Source organism: Triplophysa dalaica, chromosome 8 (assembly GCF_015846415.1).
Source record: "Triplophysa dalaica isolate WHDGS20190420 chromosome 8, ASM1584641v1, whole genome shotgun sequence".
NCBI classification, from domain to species: domain Eukaryota; kingdom Metazoa; phylum Chordata; class Actinopteri; order Cypriniformes; family Nemacheilidae; genus Triplophysa; species Triplophysa dalaica.
Window position 1 is genome coordinate 13,326,239 of NC_079549.1, and position 21,739 is coordinate 13,347,977.

Sequence of the window (21,739 nt, forward strand, 5' to 3'; positions counted from 1 at the left end):
AAATATCTTGCAGGTGGACTCCTGTTCGTCTCTTTGTTTGCACGACATTTTATCCGTTTTCATTTTGTTCTCACAGCCGTGTTTAATAATGTAACTACTATTAAGGAATGGTAAAGTATGGGAGGGAGAAGAAAGGTTAAGTATATGAAAACTCCCCTTAACGTAATAAAACGCAGGGTTAACCCTCATTCATCGGAGAGAGAAAAAAATAAACAAGGTAATCGCAATCAAAACATCTTTTGTAAGATCCCATTGAATATAGAGCAATTCACCCTTTAAAAGGCTTCTATTCCCCCACAGTGTCCTTTGGATCAACTTCATCAGACCTCACTTATTAATTGGCTTTCTGCGTACGGCGGTAATTCAATCGTGATTGACCCGAGCGAGCAGGAGCCCAGCTGAGCGAGGCCGTACCACATCATCAATCACCGAAATCCACCACGCTGGTGGGTCCTATTAAAGGCCGGTCTTTGTATTAAAACACAACAGGCCTACAGGGTATGTTTGCATAGAGTCACATGACAATCAGGTGTCCTTTCAAGAGCTTCGGCCCCGCGGAGCCGCCACATCACAAAGCCACTCCTGGAAGACTCGAATGTAACGTTGCTTTGATTTCCATTGTTCTCCTCTCTGGCAGAGGAGTGAATTTGGTTTCCATAGCACTTAACTGGCATCAGATGTTTGTGAAACGTCCCGCACGCTCAATCGGAGCCTTAAGATTGATGGCCAGCACCGTATTGATCCAAACGGCGTGATCAAAAACAATGACAGTTCCTCCTATGACGGGGACCACAGTGCTATCGGGCTCATCGAGGGGAAAATCCATCGCAGGAATCTCTCGCTAGACTTTCATTGTCAGGGGGGACAGGTTTTCATTAGCCCATTTAACTCGGCACAGATAACTGAAGCTACTTTTCAAAGTTGGTGGGGAAAAGAGGGTATTTGGCCGCTTTTTAAAAGCAGTTCAAAGGCATGGATGTGACTCCGTACGTCGGTCTGCCGCCAATGACTGACTGGCGAAGCGATTCTGTTACTGAAGCAGATGGCAGGATATCCTGCTGTAGAGATTGTCTCAGAACGGTTCAAAGGGAACGAGGCAGTGGAAATTATGCGCCTCGGTCCCATATCGAAGTAATAAAGTCGCATCAAAGACGCCGATCACCTTGTTACACAAACCAGCACCGCGGCTTCGTAGCTGTGTGGGATACATTATTTAATTGAACATTTGAAAGAAAGGCGTGCGTGTGTTTCTGCTCATTTCTAGAACAGTGAATCGATGTAGCGTTTTGGAGTTTGTTTAGTAATTTCATCCCTGGACAGCTGAGGAAACCATTCTTCAGTGTATTGGAAAATTGTTGGTCCAGCACAAATATGTTTTATAAATACTCATAACTAACAAAAGCTGCTTTGCCTGGCATCACAATGGCAAAAGTCTGGGATAGTGCTTCATTTGTTGAACTTCATTTTGGGACCCTCTCGATAACTTTTCATGACGCCATGATCCCTCAATCCTGGTGGCCACCAGCGGTCAGAAACACATCACTTGTCACCCCGGGCTCCAAATCCTCATACGCCTTGCTACTCATCCCGTAGCACTCTCTGTTTTGATTGCTCTTAAGCCTTAATGTGGGCAGGATGGAGTGATGAGGAGATGGGCTTTCTTAATCAAACCGCCAAGCGTTTAATCTTGTCTGCGAAACATCTGGCGGGCACCTTTTCTCATTTGTTTCTTTGACATTGGATTCCACCACTTTGCGTTCCGAGGACATTTTGAAAAGGGATCTCCATCCTTATGGCACGAGGAATCGTAGAATGTGCCCTGTGAAAATAATCCAATGGTAAAACCCATAGGTATGGCATGCGTCTGATCTTCAGATCACATGTGCCAGGAACGAACCACAATTGAGTCCATATGGCGCTTTCAAGTGCTAGGAGCGAACCGTGATAAATAGGAACGAATCAAGGATAAATCCCACGGCTTCGGAGATTTGTCCCGAGCAGCTGGCTTGTGGCCATACGTTTTGCAATGATGTAATCAGGTATAAACAAAATAGCAAAAATGGGCGTTCATTAATTCTTTGCTCTTGATTCGGGAAGAATATCAAATCAGGTTGCCAGGTGTGAATTTTCCAAAAATATTTTGTAAGATAGATTTTGTGTGATTGAGTTACTCAAAAAGAGTTGCGGCTAAGATTGGATTAAGCTCTACGGAGCTTAAGTAGTTTTTTCATCACGCTAACACCTGCTCATGAGCAATATTAACAAAAAGAAGAAAGCAGAAGATGACATCATAGCATATGTGCCGTGTGTAACTGAACCATAGTGACAACTGCTTCCTTTGCTTTGTCTGTGAAGTCCTGTAGCTGGGTAGTTTAAGATCTGTCTGTAGTTTGTTCCATGACTGAAATTTACAAACGTTTCAGATTAACAGACCCATTGCTACTGTTAACATCTAGCATTCTTCTAAAAATGTTGTTAAATGTGATGAACAGCTATGTACATGTAGTGTGCTGAAATGTTGAGGTAGTGTTTGAAGTGATGGGGTTGTTATGTGCCCGTCTCACATGACAGATGTCATGGCTTATGCAGTTGTGTCAAAATCTGCCCGTTCCATGTCAGATTTGGTGAGCCATATGCACATTACGTAATACAGAAAGTCTGTCATCGCTAACACGTCCTAAAACCCGATACGATCATATCCGTCATCTGAGTTGCATGGAAATGGGGCAGCATTGTCATATAGTTGGAAACCTCAACAGGCCTTCAGTTTGGTTTCCTCCCATGACCCACTTTTGTCAGTCACTGTCATTAAAAATTTGGGAGTGCTCGCCCTTCCGCCCTCAGAGGTATAACATTTTATTTCAATGTCACGTAGAGTCGAAAGAAGTCCAGGCTGTGTGCTTTGGCTGGGGCAGTGGATTTGGCATTTGACTATGAGGTCAGTTGTTTATAATGAATGTAGATGTTAATGTGCAGTAATGACCTTCTCTGTCCATGTCTCAGAGGCTCTCTTCAGGTCTCCTGTGCCCATCACGCCGGACCTCTGTCAAGCCACCGCACCAAACGCCCACGCTGATGAGATAATGCTAGTGACGGTGCTTTCACAACGACACACTTGGCTGCATTAAAGTTTCGCCTTTGCTCAGTGGGCAGCAAGTGTTAGGAGAATGTCCTGGACTCAATAAAAGGAAAGCTTAATAGGAAAGTTCACACACAACAAATTCAAATCCTGTCATTGTTTATTTACCCTAATGTCAGTTAAAATCTGTTTAGGACTTCTTCTTTTGTGGAACACAAAATAAGTTATTTTTGAGAAATGTCTCAGTGGTTATGTTATCTTCTTTTGTGCTTTGCAGAATAAAGTCATACAAGTTTGGACTGACTTAGATTAGGAAAGATATATCATATTTGGGTGAACTATCCATTTAATCAACAAAAAATTGACTTGCCTTTATTTGACCGGGTAGACTCTTACAATGTATGGAGAAATAGGGCAAGGCAGTAAACTTTATTTTTGGCTTTAAACAGTGTATATATATTACAATATAGTATGTTCGCAAGGTGTTTGGTTATATTTACTTTGTCATATGTTATCAAGGATACCAAGAAGGAAAATGATGTCCCTCTTTGTTTACATGGAGCTAAGCATGTAGTCTTGAGGCTATTTTCATTGATATGAAGTTTAAAACAAAGTTCTCATTATCTAGTTGGCTTCATACACATGGAGATGGTGGTCTAGTGGGTTAAACCACTGACTGGTAAATCAAAGGTTGCTGGTTCGTTCCCAGCATCCACCACCAGTGTGTCCTTGAGCAAGACACTTTACTCCATGTTGCTCCAGGGGGATTGTCCCTGTAATAAGTGCATTGTAAGTCGCTTTGGATAAAAGCGTCTGCCAAATGACTAAATGTAAATGTAAATGTCATACCGCATATATCTGTAGACGATATTATTAATAATCAATATTATATATGGACGAAACAATATCAAAATCTCACTGTACGATAATACCTTGAATAACGTCCATGGTAAGATGTTTATTGCGATATTTAAAATGATGAGTGATGACTTGGAAATGTGCAGTAGGCATCTTCTTTTCTATATCCTCTAATCATAACTGTTGCTTAGAGGTATGAGTTATCACAGTCTTAGTCAACGGGTTGACGCATATGGTTGAGCTGATTTTGGTAATGTGTTGTAATTTCTCAGGACCGGCGTGTAACGACTGAGGTGCAAGGCATGGCACCTTACCTCCACTTGCTCCCGTGGTGCTGCAGTGATAGCTGCTCACTGCTCCGGGTGTATGTGTTCACGACTTGCAGCGCGTGAGTTCACTACTCACTACTAGACGGGTTAAATGCTGAGGTCACCATAGCTGACAATAGGTCACTTTCAGAGGACAGGTCCAGTGGAGAAAATCCCCTGTCATGCATAAGGTGTGGGAAATGTCCTATTGGGCAATTCAACTGTGCTGAAATAGTGGTATTATAACACCTAGTCCTATTAAGGGAATCTGAGATTGGTCAAATGACTAAGAAATCCCTTTTATAAAATAAAAAAACTGCACCAGATGGACCTTTACAAACGTAACATGTATTGTTTTTTCTAACATTCTCTATGTTAGGCCTGGAAGACCTATCGTTTCATACAGACAATTTTGCTATTGCGATAACACGATATCGATAATATTGTTACATCCCTAATATAATATTTTCCAGTGATATTTAAAAAGCCGGAAGTCTAAACAAAAGCCATCTGCTACATCTTAACCTAACACCAAGATGGTGACTAATCACTTTATCAGCCAATAGCAACGATACTAGCACAAAAATGAGACAAACAATTCGGACATATCTAGGCACATTACTGTAACCACAATATTGAAGTGACAAATCAAAATCGTTATCTGTGATATTTCAACAAATTCTTTCGACTAATCTTAGAGCAAGTTATCCTGAGCTTCACGGAAAAACTTCCCAAACTGCAGGAGTTGCTGAAGAAATTTAGCACAGCTCACACGTACAGTAGCTCCCTCCGCTTTTGAGCCGCCGCAGCAGCCGACCTCAAGATCAATGGAATTTTTCATTAGCCTGGGAAAAAGAGACTGCTTGTGATTATTGCCAATAAAGGAAATTAGATGAAATGATTTTTGACTTTGATTTCCCCCCACTTTCCTCCAACCATCCTTTCGCATTTAATCAAACGCAAGGTAAAAGTCATCACCGAAATTGCGTCTGATTTATAAATAAGCTAATTGGTGGCGTTCTCCCTCTCCCGCTGGTGGACGCGGCTGTGTTTTTATTGCCTAGTCAAAACCTCCTCGTGTAATTTTCAAAATGGCCCTCGAAATGAAATTTCCCTCCCGGCTCCATCGCTCATACCTTGCTGAACCCACCTTCTTGTCATCTCTTTAGTGCAGCTTTATGCAGCCTGGCTCTCCTGTCCACATCTGTTAGTTAATTCATCCATTGCGAAACTCTTCCCTGGCACTTCTATCAATGGCTAATCTAATGGAGGTGAACTGTTGAGTGACTGCTTTCATTGATACTCTGTCGTTCTCTGGGACGTTTGGAGAATGACGATGACATTGTGATGTTTCATATTTTGATGGCCATTGATTGCTTCTGAATGCGTATTCGGGGAGATGAATGCATTGCTTCTGAAACGACTTCTTCTAAAGACCTCGGCGAAGGATTGGTGGACATTTAACGGTTTTCTTTGAAGGTTTTTGTGTACGGAGCACAATTTACCTGTCTGTTTTTGACTAATGTTTTATATAATTGTTTTTATCTAGATGAAAGTGAAGTCGGAATGAATAAACATGCATGCGTGTGATATAGCACTGGTGAACCTGGAAACACTTTCTTTAGAGTATGATCTCAACATGGTTGAAAAGGGAAATAACGCATTGCTTTTTCTCATTATCACTTGTGACTGGTAACCAACTTGGGCGTTGAAATAGTGCTTCATATTTTGGAAAGTAAGCGCAAGTGTCTGTATGTAACTCTGAACTCTCAACAGCTATTACAGATCTCTCAGCTCTCTTAAGTTCCACTAAGACATTTGTACAGTTACATTAAATTGGACTGAACATTGTTTTGAAATGGTTAAAGTATAGCATATTTTTGTGTTAGTAAATTCTTTTACACACTAAAGATATTTTGAAGAATGTTGTTAACGGGCCCCTATTTTATGATCTGCGGAAGAAAGAAAGTCATAAAGGTTTGAAATGACAAGAGCGTTTTATTTTTGGGTGAACTGTCATTTTAAGATAGTGCTTTGCATCTATCATTTCATAATTCTCACTTATTTTTATATTTTAGGAGTGCCTTCAGTTTTGCTCCAGTGCAAAAAATAATAGCGCATCAGTAAGCATGAGGGAATCTCGCTCTCAAGCAGCTAATTGGCTCGCGTCCATCGCCCAACCTACAATTAGGACTGGCGGTGCCATGGAGGCAGCGCACAGGATCTGCAGTTGCAGAGAACCGAGAAAGTACTTTCTGTGCTTTATGGATTGCTTTTGGCAGAGAATTACGTGAAAATGTGACTTGTTTTAACTTGAAATAATCGTGGTGGTTGCAGAAGACATCACTCTGGCTGTGCGCTCGACATATTTTAGGGCCAGGGAGAGAAAGAAATGCCACATGAGGCCCGTTTTCTTTTTTTAAATGTGGTTTTAGTTACCTTTTTGTTTATTTTACTTTAACTTGTAATGTTCTGACTGGTGTAGCATATGAATTATTTGCTGCCTGTGTCATTTTTCATTATAAGAATCAATAAAGGTTAGAGAAAAAACATGTATGAAGGGGAGCAATTACAAATGTGTTTACAGTGTGTTTCTTTCTTTCCTTCTTTCATCCTTTTTTATTTATTTATTTAAAACTATATATATATTTTGTTCTTTTTTATTCTACTTGTCATGGTAGTGATTAAATGTTAATAAAGTTTTTTTTATTCTCTCTCTCTTTTCTTTCTTTCCTTCCTTCTTTCTTTCCTTCCTTGTTTCTTTCTTTCTTTGTTTATTTCTTTCTTTCTTTCTTTCTTTTTATCTTTGTTTTTCTTTATCAGACTTTTTAATTTGTATTTCTAATGTAATGTTAAAGGACTTTTTTTCCTTTTGTCTTCAGATTCCTGCCTGCACACAAACGTCTCAGGCATTCAGAGCGGCATGTTAATATCTACAGTCAGGCTGCTCAACACCACACTGACACATCAGTTCCAAGGTAACACAACTGTATTTATCATTTGCCAGAAAAATCTTTCTGAAAACTACGTTCAAAATATATAATGCCACAATGAGTTTTTTTTAAAACCTTTTCATTAACTTTTTTTTCAAATTTCAGTGATAATGCAAATGAATAATTAAATCGGAGTTATGTATAACAGAACAGATTTACAGAACGTACCACAAACCCAATATGATCCAATATGTCTAAATGAAGTATACTTTACTCTACTTATAAACCCATAAGACAAGAAAAGACTGTGAAGCAAGTACAACATGGGCTTGAATTACATATCAACTGCTGTAAAACAATTATTTGATTCTTTAATTCTGTTATGAAAATTTATGAAGAAAAAAGTGACTGAAAGAAGTGTGCCAAACCAGTGACTCCATAGCATTCTCATTGGACAGTGAAACGGAGTCACATGAAGAGAAACTACAAAAGGAAGGACTGCAGTCTACGAGTTTGGCCCCAGGTCTGGAAGCATCACAAAATCAGCCAGCGTGTCGTCAGTGTGACGAGGGAGAGAAACCCCGACCACTCCACATAGTCTGGCCACATCGCTGGTAAGAAGTTAAAGATAACATAAATTTGTCTTGAGAACCTTTTTTAAAGATTAAACTTTTATATTTAAAATAAAGAAAACAATTTATGATTATGTATAATAATTTCATACAATTAAAAAATATTATTTAATTGAAGGATTGTAGAATGTAATAAATTTTTTGTCCACACAGTTTATTATGACCTCACCAGCTTTCACTGTTCCCACCGAACAAAGTGCTCACACATAATTGTAATGTGAGATCCTTGTTTCTCAGCAAACTTCAAACATTTGCAACCTACAAAAAATTCCTCAAACATCAACCTGCTGTATACAACCACCATTCTGTGAGTTATTTGCTTTGGACTGTCCACGGAGTTGTTTGACAGTTGGGCAGATTCATGGTAAATGGATAACATGCTTGTTTTATTACAACAGCATTAAACATGCATGCATAGACCCCTGGTTCCATTCTGAGCACAAAATCTCTCAGCCGACCCCCTCGACGATTGTGGGTAGTATTTTTCGGCATCATCCCAATATTTCCTAAAGTCCATCTTGGCGTAAACCACCGTTGGAATATTGTGAAGTGAATTTTCAAAGTTTATACATACAGATAAACTCAAATGCAGAGGCAGCAGCAGAAGAAAATGTCTTCGCCGCTATGTTTTGTTCGCTGGGGCCGTTGGGGGAGGCATGAGAAAATATTTTATTGCCCGCAGGATCGCTCTGTGGTTTTTGTTGAAGTTTAAATATCTTCCACTCCCCATATTTTAAGACTCTTTCTGGCATGAGTGGAAACCAAACAGCATTGTATCTCTACCTCATCTGCCATGGACTGAGGAAAAAATTGAAAAAGAAAGTGTTGCTCCAGCCACATATTTCTCCCATGACTCTTTGCTCATCTCTTGGCAGTGATGACACGTTTTCTTACCAAAAAACACCCATAAATCTGATTAACAACTAAAAAGACCACCAGTGTGAAGTTTGATGCTGGCAAAGGGATTTTGCAATGTTTGTTTGTGTTGTGTCGCTGTCATTCACCTACTCTTGTATCGGTAACAAAAGCGCCCATTGTGTAATCTCTTCAAAACTGAGCAAAACACAGATGGATTAGCGCTGTTAACATCCGTGCTTTATAAACGCTGGCTTTGGTCCGAGTTAAATTAGGATTTACGCGGGGCGAGAGCTGCTGGAAAAATAAGAAGGGGCTTGGATTATCTCTGAATGTGTGTCCCATTTCATCCTTTTTTCCAGCCTCTCTTTTTGTCATCACTGGTTGCAGATTGTTAATCTCCATGTGGCCTGGATAGGTCTTCATCTGTTGGATTACAGGACTGTCTTATTGCAGGCGTTGACCAGGGCGAGTGGTCAGAGAGGGCAGCTGTTTGCAGGTGCTGATGTAATGAGGCTTAAAGGGATAGTTCAGCCGAAAATGAAAATTCTCATTTATTCACCAACGTGTTGTTTTCAAACCCAAACGACTCCCTTTGTTTTGTGCGAGTCCCTATTTACATTGATTGTAAAGAAATGCTGAAAAGATTTTTTCCTGGGGCGAACTGTTTCTTTAAATGTCTTCTAACTAAACACTCAAGGATTTTTTTTAAGCAACCTTGTTTGTCACAGTGACCAACAAGCACATGCTCTCACAAACACACAAAAGGCAGCGTGGACATTCGTCAGACATTACTAAAAGACATCATCTCTACCACATCACGCAGTCACATGGCCTTGCCCCTCTTAATGGACCTTTGTCTTTTACGCCATCATTCTCCACAGGCAATTACGCAATGAAATACTCTTTTTTTCTCTTTGGAAATCCAGACATATTTGTGTATCTCTCGTTCCTCCCAGACTGTGTAGTGGGCACCAATCGAGTAAAAAAAGACGCAGGCACTGACGCATCGCCACACTGTCCTGGCACGGATCGTGCGCGGTTCCCAGACTCCTCCTGTGCCCTGCTGATCGCCAAAGCCATGCCACAGAGACCGACATTAGAGAAGAACTGCTTTTGGAAGGACACGGTGTGTCAGAGGTCTGCAAACGCCACAAAGGATTTTAACCCGGCGAAGGCAGAATGCCATAAAATATTTGACTTTTGATGTTTGCACACAGTAAAAACGAATGAATCAGGGTTACGTAACATTAACACGTCCATTAATGCGTGCAAAGGAGTGGAAAACTAACTGATCTAAACAATAATCCAAACGTAACCCAGTGTAAGTTTTCACACGTTTTCATGTATAGTTGCTATTCCCTCATTAAGGCCGCACCACACATCAAACCCCACGAGAAACGGCAATGTGATCCGACCGTTTTCAGTTTGTTTTGTCTTTACAGACGGATCTGCCTCCACTATTTTCAACTGACCGTAATCAATCCCCAGATAACTGAGTCCTGGGCTTTCAAGAGCCCCATTAATTAGCCCTTTTGCTTCCTTCTTATTCGAATCCTTTAACGTCATGCTTTTGCAGTAAATAGAGTTTGAATTTTAAAACATGCACCTCATGGGTGCGACTTAAAGGGGAATATTTAATCATAGCTGTCTAAATGAGAGGATCATATTCTTTTAAGTGGTACCGGATGACTGCTAATGAGGATTCGTCGGGTCCCTGCTGAACCTCTTTTTTTCTTATTTGTTTTATTTGGTTTCTGTCTCGTTGCACTCTCAGGTCAAGAGTGATAAAACTCACCATTTCCGTCTAGATAGTAGCAAATAGTAGCATATATTTTTATACATCGGTCCCAAAAAAGATTTAGAAACCCAAGTTACTCTTAAAAATATGTGAATGTCATTGCATTAGATGACAAAACAGCTAACCAAGTTGCATTTGCAAACAAATGACGCCCTTATTCATAACTAACTTAATTTTTCTCAGACATTTTGAGGAGTGATTTTTAGTAATATATAAAATCATGTGACTAGCAGAGTAGCTACTGTATATATATATATATTCAACTTAGCTTGACAGACAGAAGAATGTGTTTTAAACATTAAATGCTTTCATGAGATTCTTCATTGTTTTGAATCCGGTGACACAATTCTTATTGTCGATAAACGTGATATTAAATAACACAGTGATTGATATCATCGGTATTAATTCTAAACATTGTAATATCGTAAATATTTCAAAACACGTTTAAAGTTTTGCCCTAAGCGCGAAATGGTTACAAACTCTCTCTTTCTGACTCCCTGCTCTTAGAGTTTATTGGCAAAACAAATAACACCGTTTTTGAAAATGTTAAAAAAATCATGTTTTTTTATTATGTATTCATGTTTTTGTCGTTTTATTGTGTTTGTTAGCTGTATTGTTGTGTTATTATTGTTTAATCAAAACAACCCAACTGCAGTTTGATTGATACTAATTGGAATGCACAATTATTTAAAAAAAAATCAGTTTTATTTTTGCAAATGAACTCTTTTCTTGTATTTTAAGTCAAATGTATTTACCAAAAGAAGAGAAATTAGGCAACAAACAAAATAAAACCTAAACAAACAAAATAAAACCTAAATTTGACTTATAGCACCTTTTCTTTATATGTGGATATCATGATAACATTAAATCATTGAACGAAACCTTGAATTATTTTGTCCACGATAATAGTGTTGTAAAAATACGATACTTTGACCCATTTTTGACTGTCCATGCAAACAAAACGTATATCCTAATTTCCTTTTAGAACTTTATTTGGGTCATCCATAAGTTTTGTTTACCTCATTGTGGCCCTTGAATGTAGCCGCTAAATTTCAATGATTTAATTGAGGTCTAATAAACTTGTTTTGTTTATTAATCCGCTTTAATGCAGTCAGTTCACAATGTAACATGCAAACAGCAGCTGCGAGCGCATTTCTGTGAACCTGTGGTTTCGTGTGTTAGCGCGACCGCTGGTCTCCTCTCTCCCGGATTTACTGCGAGTCACACGTTGAGCCATGGCAATCCCTGCATAACATAACTGACATATTAATTAACCCTCCGCTATGCTGTCAGTAGGAAAGAAGGCATCACGGGCTACATGCAGTCTGTTTTAGTTACTAGACTGACAGGCTTGGTAATAAGCATCCCTGTAGTCGTCATGTCACCTCGCCGCAGGTCAACCAGTCTTAGTCCAGAGGTGGTAGCAATCACATCCACATTGTAGCGAATCAAAAGAGGCTGCAAAATTAATGAGGGAATCAACGTCAAGCCATGGGGGAAAAGGCAACATAAAAGAACCGGAAATGAGAGGAAATAAGCCCTCACTAATACCTCATCTGAGGAGATTCCAACCAAGTGGGAGGTGTCTTTTGTCAAAGCGCTTCTGCCCCCGGTAATTGTTTTTGACCTTCAACGTTTGTCGTTTTTGTGAGGAGCTTCTTCTCCAACCGCGTACAGAACGGCGGTGCTGAGAAGCTCAGAAATCTGTCAAAGGCCCTTTTGTGAGCTCTGTAAGGCCGTTGTGCGCTTACGTACCTCAGTGCTATGGAGTGGATGAACCTCACCACTCAAGTGTCAAAACTTCAGCTCCACGGTTTGGGTCTAAGACAAGCTTTTCAAACTCAAGAGTTGAGGGTCATTGTCTTAGGAGGGAAGTTTTTCATCAGACGCGTTGTAGGCCGTTTTGACCTTTGAATATACTTTAATCGGGGTTGCGCCTCATAGCAATGTTGGGACAGAACTCATTGCACTGGGGGAATCAGCAGACATTATATGATATTACAAGAATATTTGGGTCACTATATGATGTGTACAGTGTGCGGTGGTTTAGTGTATAGTTATTGAAAGAGATAGTTCATCCAAATAAGAAAATACTGTCATCATTTACTCACCATCTTGTCATTTCAACCACTATACATTTCTGATCCAAAATAATATATTTTTAAGAAAGTTGGAAACCACACAAAGGTAGTTCCCATTCACTTCTATTGTATGAACATAAAATGAATGCAAGTCAATGGGTACCAATGTGGTTCATTCTTCAAACTATCTTCTTTTGTGTTCTGCAGAAGATTTGTAGTCATACAGGTTTGAAATGACTAGGGTGACTTAATGATGACAAAATTCTCAATTGTGGGTGATTATCACTTTAAAACTATGATAAATTGTGTTCCTTTGCATCAGTCTTTAGTGCGACACTTGTGTTCTTGGTCTTTTAGATTACGGTCGAATAGTTTTGCCTTCCCAAAGTCACATAAAAAAACACTTCTTGTCTAGAGAGAATATAGATCTCAAAGCTTTAAAACATCAGCTCTTCATCCACACAACCTGCATCCGAAGGTTGTTTTCTCGGTTTGATAATACCCATCACATGTAATTCGACAAGAACGTTCAATGAGATTCCTACTGGGAAAAAGTCCAATTTAAAGTGCATTTAACGAAACATTATTCTTTAAAGTACTCCACATGGAAGGTTATTAGATGTGAAAGCACACTTCAGAGAGAGCTATTTTTGAAGTAATGAAGCATTGCCAGTGATTGACTTTGAGAAAGCTGCTCACCAGATCTCTTGGCTGAGCTCAGAACTTTAATGGAAACACACCAGCAATCAGCGGCCTGGCTGGATCACAGCGACAGAACATGTGGCCTCAGCTTTCAGATGTGTAATGAAGGTATACACTGTTTTTGATTGGAAGAGGAACTCTCAGAACTCATAACAGGCACCCCACATGTAAATAATCGTATTAGCATTTTCATCCATTTACAGATTTAGAAGATCTCTAAATATCTAATGTCAAACACTGACATTGCGAGTGAGCTTTCAGGATATCACTAATATTAGCTTTTTTAACCATGTCCATTTTTTATTGTTTCCATTTTGCTATATCATGCACATCGGCACTGTCCTTACGTAATCTTGGAAGTCCAAATTTGTTGTTTTTCAGGAATTTTATTGTAAAGATATTTGCAAAACCCAGTGACAAACATCAAGGTTGTCTAATAAAATTACTTTACGGCAAAAAATTGAAATCATGAAATGTGGAGATACTAGGATTTAGGACGGCAGTGAAATGGTAAAGCAAACATGCTGTAGTTTATACTTACTGCTCATACCTTAAGTAATGCCTTTTTATTATAAAATAAAATGTTTTTTTCTTATTTTAAAAAATCCTTTCCAACTTTGGTTTTAGTTAAAAATATCCCACTATACAGATTTACAGAATAAATCGGCAATTATGGTTCTGATTCTGTAGCATTTGTATGTAATACATTTTATTTTTTCTTCAAAATGCTGCCTGCTCTGTAATATTCCCCGCTGATAATATTGTTGTCATCTTTCTGCTATTAATTAATTAGGAATTATGTTATTGTTTCCAAATGTGAATGTCTTCTGTTTCTGCTGTGTCTCTTTTTGGCTAAAGGGAACACGACAAAGACCCACAGCTGTTCTTCCAGACCTTACTGAAACTCAAAGAACGACAGCTGAGCTTTGAAGTTTCTGTCCTGGGAGAGACTTTCACTGACGTTCCAGGTACATTGCGTGCCGCTGGGATTCTTTGAATTGATAAGCATGATAATGTATTTAAATAAAATCCAAGCTTTTAAAAGTGTTGGACTTCTTGGAGTCAAGTCATAATGCATCAAAGCAAGATCACAAAGTTATTTTTGTATATTTCTTTAATCCTTCCTTTGGATTTGTACGTTGATTTATGTGTATGACACTTCTGGTATCACGGTCAAATGTAATCAAATGCATTTTATTTAACTTTGAAACAAATTGGTTAAGTGGATAGCTTTAGGTTCAAAGCTCATCTGTTTATCACACACAGGCACCATTTTTATTGGCAAAATACACTCCCCATTAGTGGACAATTACGTTTTAATATCCTTCAGACAGTCTTGAGTATTTATGGTGTTGTGTTAATTTAATTTACATGCATGCACACTCCAACTATGACCAACGCTGCCAAAACCAGACTTACAGGAAACACAATCTCTTATATTGAGATGCAAACTTTTATTGTGGCATAAAGAGCCACTGGACCAAAAGAAATAAACAGATCGTAAAGGTCGCTCATGTTATGAAATTATGTTTACGATTGCTCGGAAGGCAATCACGTTGAAACGGTTTTAATCTATTTTGATTTCGCTAATAGAATCACGTTATTGATTATTTGTATGCCTTTTCATTTTACGTCCAAATTTATGACGACCTTGCTTATTTGACGTCCTCGCAAAATATGACTAAAATTTTAAACATCCCTCTCTCCGCTAATTACTACACATCGATACTGAGGCCTGTGTCCCTTCTTCGTTCCTTCCCACTATAGACATCTTTGCAGAAGCCAAAGAACAGTTGGTTGACCACATCCAGTACTGGGGTTTCATGCCCAGTAAGGAAGATTACCTCAAAGCGCTGTGCCAAGCAGATGTCGTCGTGTCCACGGCCAAGCACGAGTTTTTCGGAGTAGCAATGTGAGTTTTTTTCTGGTGTCTGCTGTAGAAATATGTACGTTTTTAACAAAGTCAACACAGTGGTTGTGAACAGAATGTTAAAAATGATGTTAATAAATAAGGTGGGCTTTTCTGTTTTAATAAGATTTCTGAACTGATTAGATGAATTCAGGAATTCATATTAGTGACTAAATACATAATTAACAGTAAGTTTATTTTCAATCATTTATTCACATCCTACACACAGAATGGCTGTCCCACATTTTGCCTTCAGCTAAAGACACTGTTTGTCTCTTACAGTGGACCACAAATATTTAATCATCGGATTAGATAACAATTTCAAACTATCACGTCACATTTTGCCACAACAGATTTTAGTCTTTTATTACAAAGTCTTTGAAGTGATGGTTGTTAGTAATTTTTAGTGGATGTGTGATGTAAGTTTACACGTGTAGTTCATCCCTTTAACTACTGACATGTTAACTAAGTGTGACTATCAAAAACTGTTAAAATATTTATAAATATATTTTTTAAGGGCATTTTGACTTTATTGGACAGGAAAGTATGATAGGAGAAGACAGAAATGTGTAGAGAGGAGAGAGGGGAATGGGATCGGCAAATGACCTCAAGCTGGTATTCGAACTCGGGTCACCGAATGTGCATGTCAGACCACTGCCCACTAGGGTTGTCCCATAAACGTGTCTTATGATATCAAGGTACCAAGTAGTATCACGGTGCTGTGTCATGTTCATAATTAAAATCTACAAAATAAATCAAATTTCCTAAAAGACATTTTTTTTATTTACTATAGTGAACTTTAGCTATTATGCTGTACACTAAAATGTTTTGTATTGTTAACTATTGAAATGGGATAAGTTATAGCAAATACTGGAGAATACTTTACTATGGTAGTCTAATAAACACTAGTGTGTAGGAATTTTACTAAAGTTCACTAGAATTTTTTTAGGTGGGAACTAATTCAAATGTGCGATAAATTGAATTTATACAGCAATGTTTATAAAGGGAAATGTTAGGATTGCTTTAAATGTGAAACTGAAATAGCCAGTGGGTCGCGGCAATTTTTTACTAAGTCACGGCTGATTAATTCAAGAATGAATCAAGTGACTAGTTAAATGTCTCACTGAATCATTATCTCGCCCGAGTCGTTCAAATTCATTTATGAGATTTAAGTGTTCATATGAACGTTGATGTGCATGTAACATTCCTTACGATGCTACCGTTTGAGAAATAGAGAGAAGCTTTAGCATCGCGATGCTATTGTAGCACCGGTACATCCTGCAATCCCACTGTCCACTAGGAGAACGGCTTCGACGGTTTCACTGACTTTTAAGCTTTAAATATTATACAATATTAAAAATAGTGCTTATGCTATTTTGTATCTTTCTATGAAATAAATGCATCTTGGTTTCCTGGTTAACAACGCAAAGGTTGTGGGTTCGATTCCAGGAAACACACATATAAGATGTGTATACTGAATTAACTGAATTAAATAAAGTCACTTTGGATAAAGGCATCCGCCAAACGCTTAAATGTAAATGGCTTTAGAACTTTCGGGATTCAAGTCAAAATCCTTATCAAGGCCACTGTACAGTAAATAATACAATTAGAAAAATTGATTTCAAAATTGATTCATTAACTAATTTTATCGCAAAATGAGGGAATAAAATCATGTTTCACTCTGAAATTTACCTTGAGCATGTTTTTTTCAAACCCCAAAGAGACCAAGAAAAGTTCACGGCTTAATTGAAAGTTTGTTTTGAAGGATACACCACAGTATGAACGGTACCGAATGTGTGTTGGTGCGACCTTTGAAACCATCGCCCTTGATGTCTTCAGCATAGCCTGAATCAATATCTTCAGTCACCTGTGCTTTACTTTTGAAGAGTTTAAAAGAGAACGCCGAGGGCCAAGGTACAAACCGTCCAAAGCAGGAGTGCACTGGCGGGAGCTCTGGTAATCCTGCACAGGGGATTTTAATTATCCAGGTTTTACTCTCTTGATCTAAAACTGCTGTTAAATGACAGCACTGATGATTGTTCTGGGCAGTGATGACCATTGATTGAATAGAAACATCCTCTGCTTTGTGAGGTAACAGTTTAGACTTGTGCTCCCTTTGGACCTCTTACTACACAGAGCTGAAGTTGTTCTCGATTTCATTAGATCAAAGTCCGGGCCGAGAGGAGACATACGGAGGCTCCTATGTTTTTGCGTTCATGTCCTCAGGCGACGTGTGTTCAAACAGTGATCAAACACCTGCTGTCTGCTTTTCTGAATAATGTTTAAACTCCTGAAAACATCCAGTTCAAATAGAGATTAAAAAGAGTTATTAATACTTAATAAATCAATACTGCGACAGAGAATCGATCGCATGAATGGCATGTGCTCGTAGGATGTCGAACTTGAATCACCTGCCCGTTGCTTTAAACAATCGCACCTCATTGGTCAGCTCCGCACGAGGGGACTTTCTTCACCGTCTTCCGTCCTCGTTATTGTGGAAATTAGCCTAATCTGATTAATTGTCAGCAGACGCCCATGCATGCCCTGCAGAAAAACAGTAAGGCAGCCAAGCAGAATGATCGGCTAATTATATTTGAGATGAAAAGCCCGATAAGCATTTGCACGCTCACACGTTAACTGCATTGACATGGAACTGACCTTAATCAGTTTCATACGACGGGCTGCGGTGATTCCTGCCGAGAGACTTTGATTAAATGCGTTCGCTGTGAATTTGATCGGGAAAAGGGATGTTGAGGTTGCAGAGTAGGTAATACTACACTAAACCTTCACTGTCTGGTGTTTGCACAAGGGCGGCGACTATTGTGCTGTTGTTTTTCTTTTCCTTTGTGGAGAAATTAGCACGTTCTCGTTTTTCCCGCTTTTCTTAGGAGTCCAATGGTTTTGGCTTGTAATTTGTTTGAATAAAGACACGTAAATTGAAAAAGTGCAAGTCCTGCCGCTTTTGGATAAATCAAAAACGCTGATGTATTGGGCAATCTTCAAAATGGTAATTATTGTACGTACAGACGTAAAGTAGCCTAATGTGAAGCGAGTTAAAAGTTTTGCTTATTTCAGGTTAGTGTTTTTCTACCAGGTGTACTAGGCCACGAGGGGGCATCTGCATGATTTCAAGGGAGCCTGAAGATAACCTCAAATTATTTAAATAAGTAAAACAATCTGTCATTTATTCATACTCTTGTCATGTATGACTTTCTTTCTTCTGCAGAACACAGAAGAAGATATTTTGAAGAATGTTATCAACCGGCATCCATGCACTTGCATTGGTTTTGTGTGCATACAATAGAAGTGAACGGGTTCTAGCGCTGTTCGATTATCGACTTCTTTCAAAATATTTAATTTTCTGTTCTGCATAAGAAATATCCCTTTAAAGAAGCATTAAAATAATCTAAAACAACATTATATTTATTAATTTTTGGTTATTTATAAACAAAAATACATATTTAGTAATATATCAAGCTCCATGATATTTTATTGGGTAGAACTTGAGTGGGGGGCCTTCAAATGTTCTTGTTGATGATGGGGTAAAATAAAAAGTAAAAAGGTTGGGAACCAGTCTTAGATGTTGAGATATGTAATGCATTTGCTCAGAGTAACTACAGCAAAATGTAAAAAAAAAAAAGAACTGAAGTACTAAAAAAAATGTTTTAAGCAGTGTAAGGGTGACCATTAAATATGCATCAATACAAACCACTTTGAAACACAACTTGACACCCAGCAACGTTTCACTCATCCACACGATTGTTCTGGAAGATTTGTCCCATTGCTCAATCAGAATCGTAAAATTTCAGCCGTGAATGGCAGAGGGCTAATCGGTTATTAAAATATGCATGGTTTTAGCATGGGAAATGAGATGAGGATCTGATGGTGAAGGGAGAGATGGATAGACTCATTAAATATTAATACTCATTCTACAAAATATTTAAACAGCCGGTCATTTCCAGTGCCAGCAATAGGGGTTCAAATGAGTTGAATCAGTTGGGAGTAAAGTTTGCCCTAGATTGAACTATTTGATGAAGTAAAAAGATGGAGATTATGGAAAACTATGCTATAGTTATGAGTGTCTCAAAACTTCATTATGTATTTGAATTAGATGTTAATTTGGTGAATTTAATTATAAAAAGTGTTCAAATGAATGCATTCAACCATGACCTGTACTTTACCACATGCAAAATTCAATGCCCAAAGACATCATCCAACACAGTGTTTGACTCTTTGGGAATTGTTCTTCAGGATTACATCATTTTCACAGAGTTGTTTTCAACCCATGGTTGGGTGAAATATGGATCTGATTTATTAAAGGTCATTTGTGAAATGTTGTACAACACCAAACAACTTCTAAAGCTACTTTTGCGATGTCTATTAAGCGCTTTCCACTTTTGCAGCATTAATATAGAAATACATTGATAGTGCAATAAATGTAATATTCAGAATGCAACTTTATCTGGCTGGTATGTTAGTTGCATAGTGTAACAAAGATGTTGAAGAACTTCCAGCCAACTCTGATAGCTTCATTTAAGAATTGCCAACTATGTTTTGGTTTGTTGTCATCCTCACAGCTTCGATGTTGCTATTTTAGACATTTTAAATTAGGAAAGTGGAGCCAAGTCAGTTCAATATATTTGCTCAATACAGTTTTAATGCATTATGGGATTGAACCTTACATGTAATTTATGTTTCTCTTTCAGGATAGAAGCAGTACACTGTGGTTGTTATCCCCTTTGTCCGAACACTTTGGTCTACCCTGAAATATTCCCTGGTAAAGAACCTCTGCTTTCATTTCATGATTCGCCAGCAATGAAAAAACTGGCTTAATTTCATATGCAAAAGAAGATTCATTGTCGCAGCCGAAGCTGTTATGCTCGGCTTCTGTATATGATGACTTATTCATCTTAAAGCACAATCGAAAAATTTGCCATAAACCATTTTGGCATTTTTATATAAATAAATAAATATAACCACAGTTCAATAATGTACAACATCACCCAGCGTGGAGTCGTCTGCATTTTTAATGCTGTCTCATCAGCTCTTTGAGGGTTCTTACTGATCAAATATGTATTTTCTTTTTGTAGCGACATATCTGTATTCGACACCTGAACAGCTGTGTAAAAAATTACAACATTTCTGCAAGCGTCCGCAGTTAGTCAGACAACATGTTACACAGGTAACACATATCTCATGCCTTTATTTTGCTCCTTTATTTGTTTTATTATATTATACACTGTAAAAAATGTTGCAGTCTTAAATGTTTAACTATAATGAAGTTGGCTGTAAAACTTTAAATCATAACCCGTGAAGATTTACTGTAATTAGACATTTTTGATGAGTTCAAGTAATGTGAAACATATGTTGCAATTGATCACATCATTTTTTATAGTGTTCTGTCTTCACACTTTATTAGTTGTGTTCTGATTTTTCTCAATTTATTCTCTATGTCTTCTAGGTGAACATCAGTACTTTCTCCTGGGAAACTCTCAAGGACGAGTTCAAATCTCTCTTGAGAGCAGATTGTGACATGATTTCAACAGAGCAGCACACATCATGACAGGAACCTTAGAAATACATATTTTACATCTCGCCTCATTGTGAAGTTGTGGAGCTTTTGATGTATTCAAAAAATTGTATATGTTGGATAAGTGCCTAAAAAATGGCAGCACAGCCTTTTATATACAGTATCTACTGTACCAGTACCACCAACTAAAAGCTTCCCAATCTCTCCAACACATAAGACCAACATCTGTATGTTAACTTCCATGTGCAGGAAAAAACAACTTTTATATTTGTGGTTAATGGCAGAAAAAGAGCAAAGTAAAAATAAACAATTGAAAAACCTGCGACTGCTTTCGTGTCACGCATAGGCGGGTCCACCTCATATTTCGCTTCATATCCATTTTTATCCTTTGTGCTCGAGGACTACAGCCTGGAATTCTGGAGTCTTCGGTTCCCACTCCGACAGAGCGGCGGCCAAGTTGCGGCTAGAAACGATGTGGGCTCTTGCTCCACCTGAGGTTGCCAGGTTGTGACAAAGTCCCCCGAGGCTCAGTAAAGGTTGATGCAAGGCTTCCCCAGGACTGCGGTTCAATCTAAATACGGTTCTTTTATTTTCCTTGCATTTGAGATCTGGCTGTACGCTACTGCTGGAGCCCACTGCATAATTAAGGGGGCCTGGTAACTAGCTATTTATATGTGTTTGCTAAATGTAAAAATACTGGGCAAACTAACAATGGCCTGTCAGATTTTCCATCTTTTTTAAAGATGTGTCTGCTTTCACATCACAGCAATGCCACAACCTCTCGACCCACTTCAAGTCTGCCAACATAAGTGTCATTAAAAGAGGCCCGACTTTTTTTGAAGAAGTTATTGAGAGATTCATCCTTTATTATCAGATAGTCTCCTAATAAAGCTGTGGAAATGTTTGACGTTATTGTTTTAGATGCATTTATTATGCAGGTGCACTCGGATAGGGGGATAGAATTAAAGGCTCAGTTATAATCACGTTCCCACCTTGTACGTAACCAAAGTCATCACTCTCCATTAAAGGAAAATTCATCTCAAAATCAAAA

General features: G+C 38.4%; 1 protein-coding gene across 2 annotated transcripts in view; it reads left to right on the forward strand.

Moving 5' to 3' along the window:
• Nucleotides 1-21,050, forward strand: part of gtdc1 (glycosyltransferase-like domain containing 1) — a 38,987-nt gene extending 17,937 nt beyond the window's left edge. The window contains exons 5-11 of one of the 2 annotated variants that reach the window (XM_056755636.1): nt 7,128-7,223; nt 7,637-7,792; nt 14,108-14,217; nt 15,017-15,161; nt 19,865-19,935; nt 20,249-20,340; nt 20,620-21,050. In XM_056755636.1, the coding sequence (XP_056611614.1) occupies nt 7,128-7,223; nt 7,637-7,792; nt 14,108-14,217; nt 15,017-15,161; nt 19,865-19,935; nt 20,249-20,340; nt 20,620-20,721 (772 nt within the window). In that variant the 3' untranslated portion in view covers nt 20,722-21,050. The remainder of the gene's footprint in view (nt 1-7,127; nt 7,224-7,636; nt 7,793-14,107; nt 14,218-15,016; nt 15,162-19,864; nt 19,936-20,248; nt 20,341-20,619) is intronic. The other variant, XM_056755637.1, reaches the window with a different exon arrangement.
• Nucleotides 21,051-21,739: the final 689 nt, after the last annotated feature.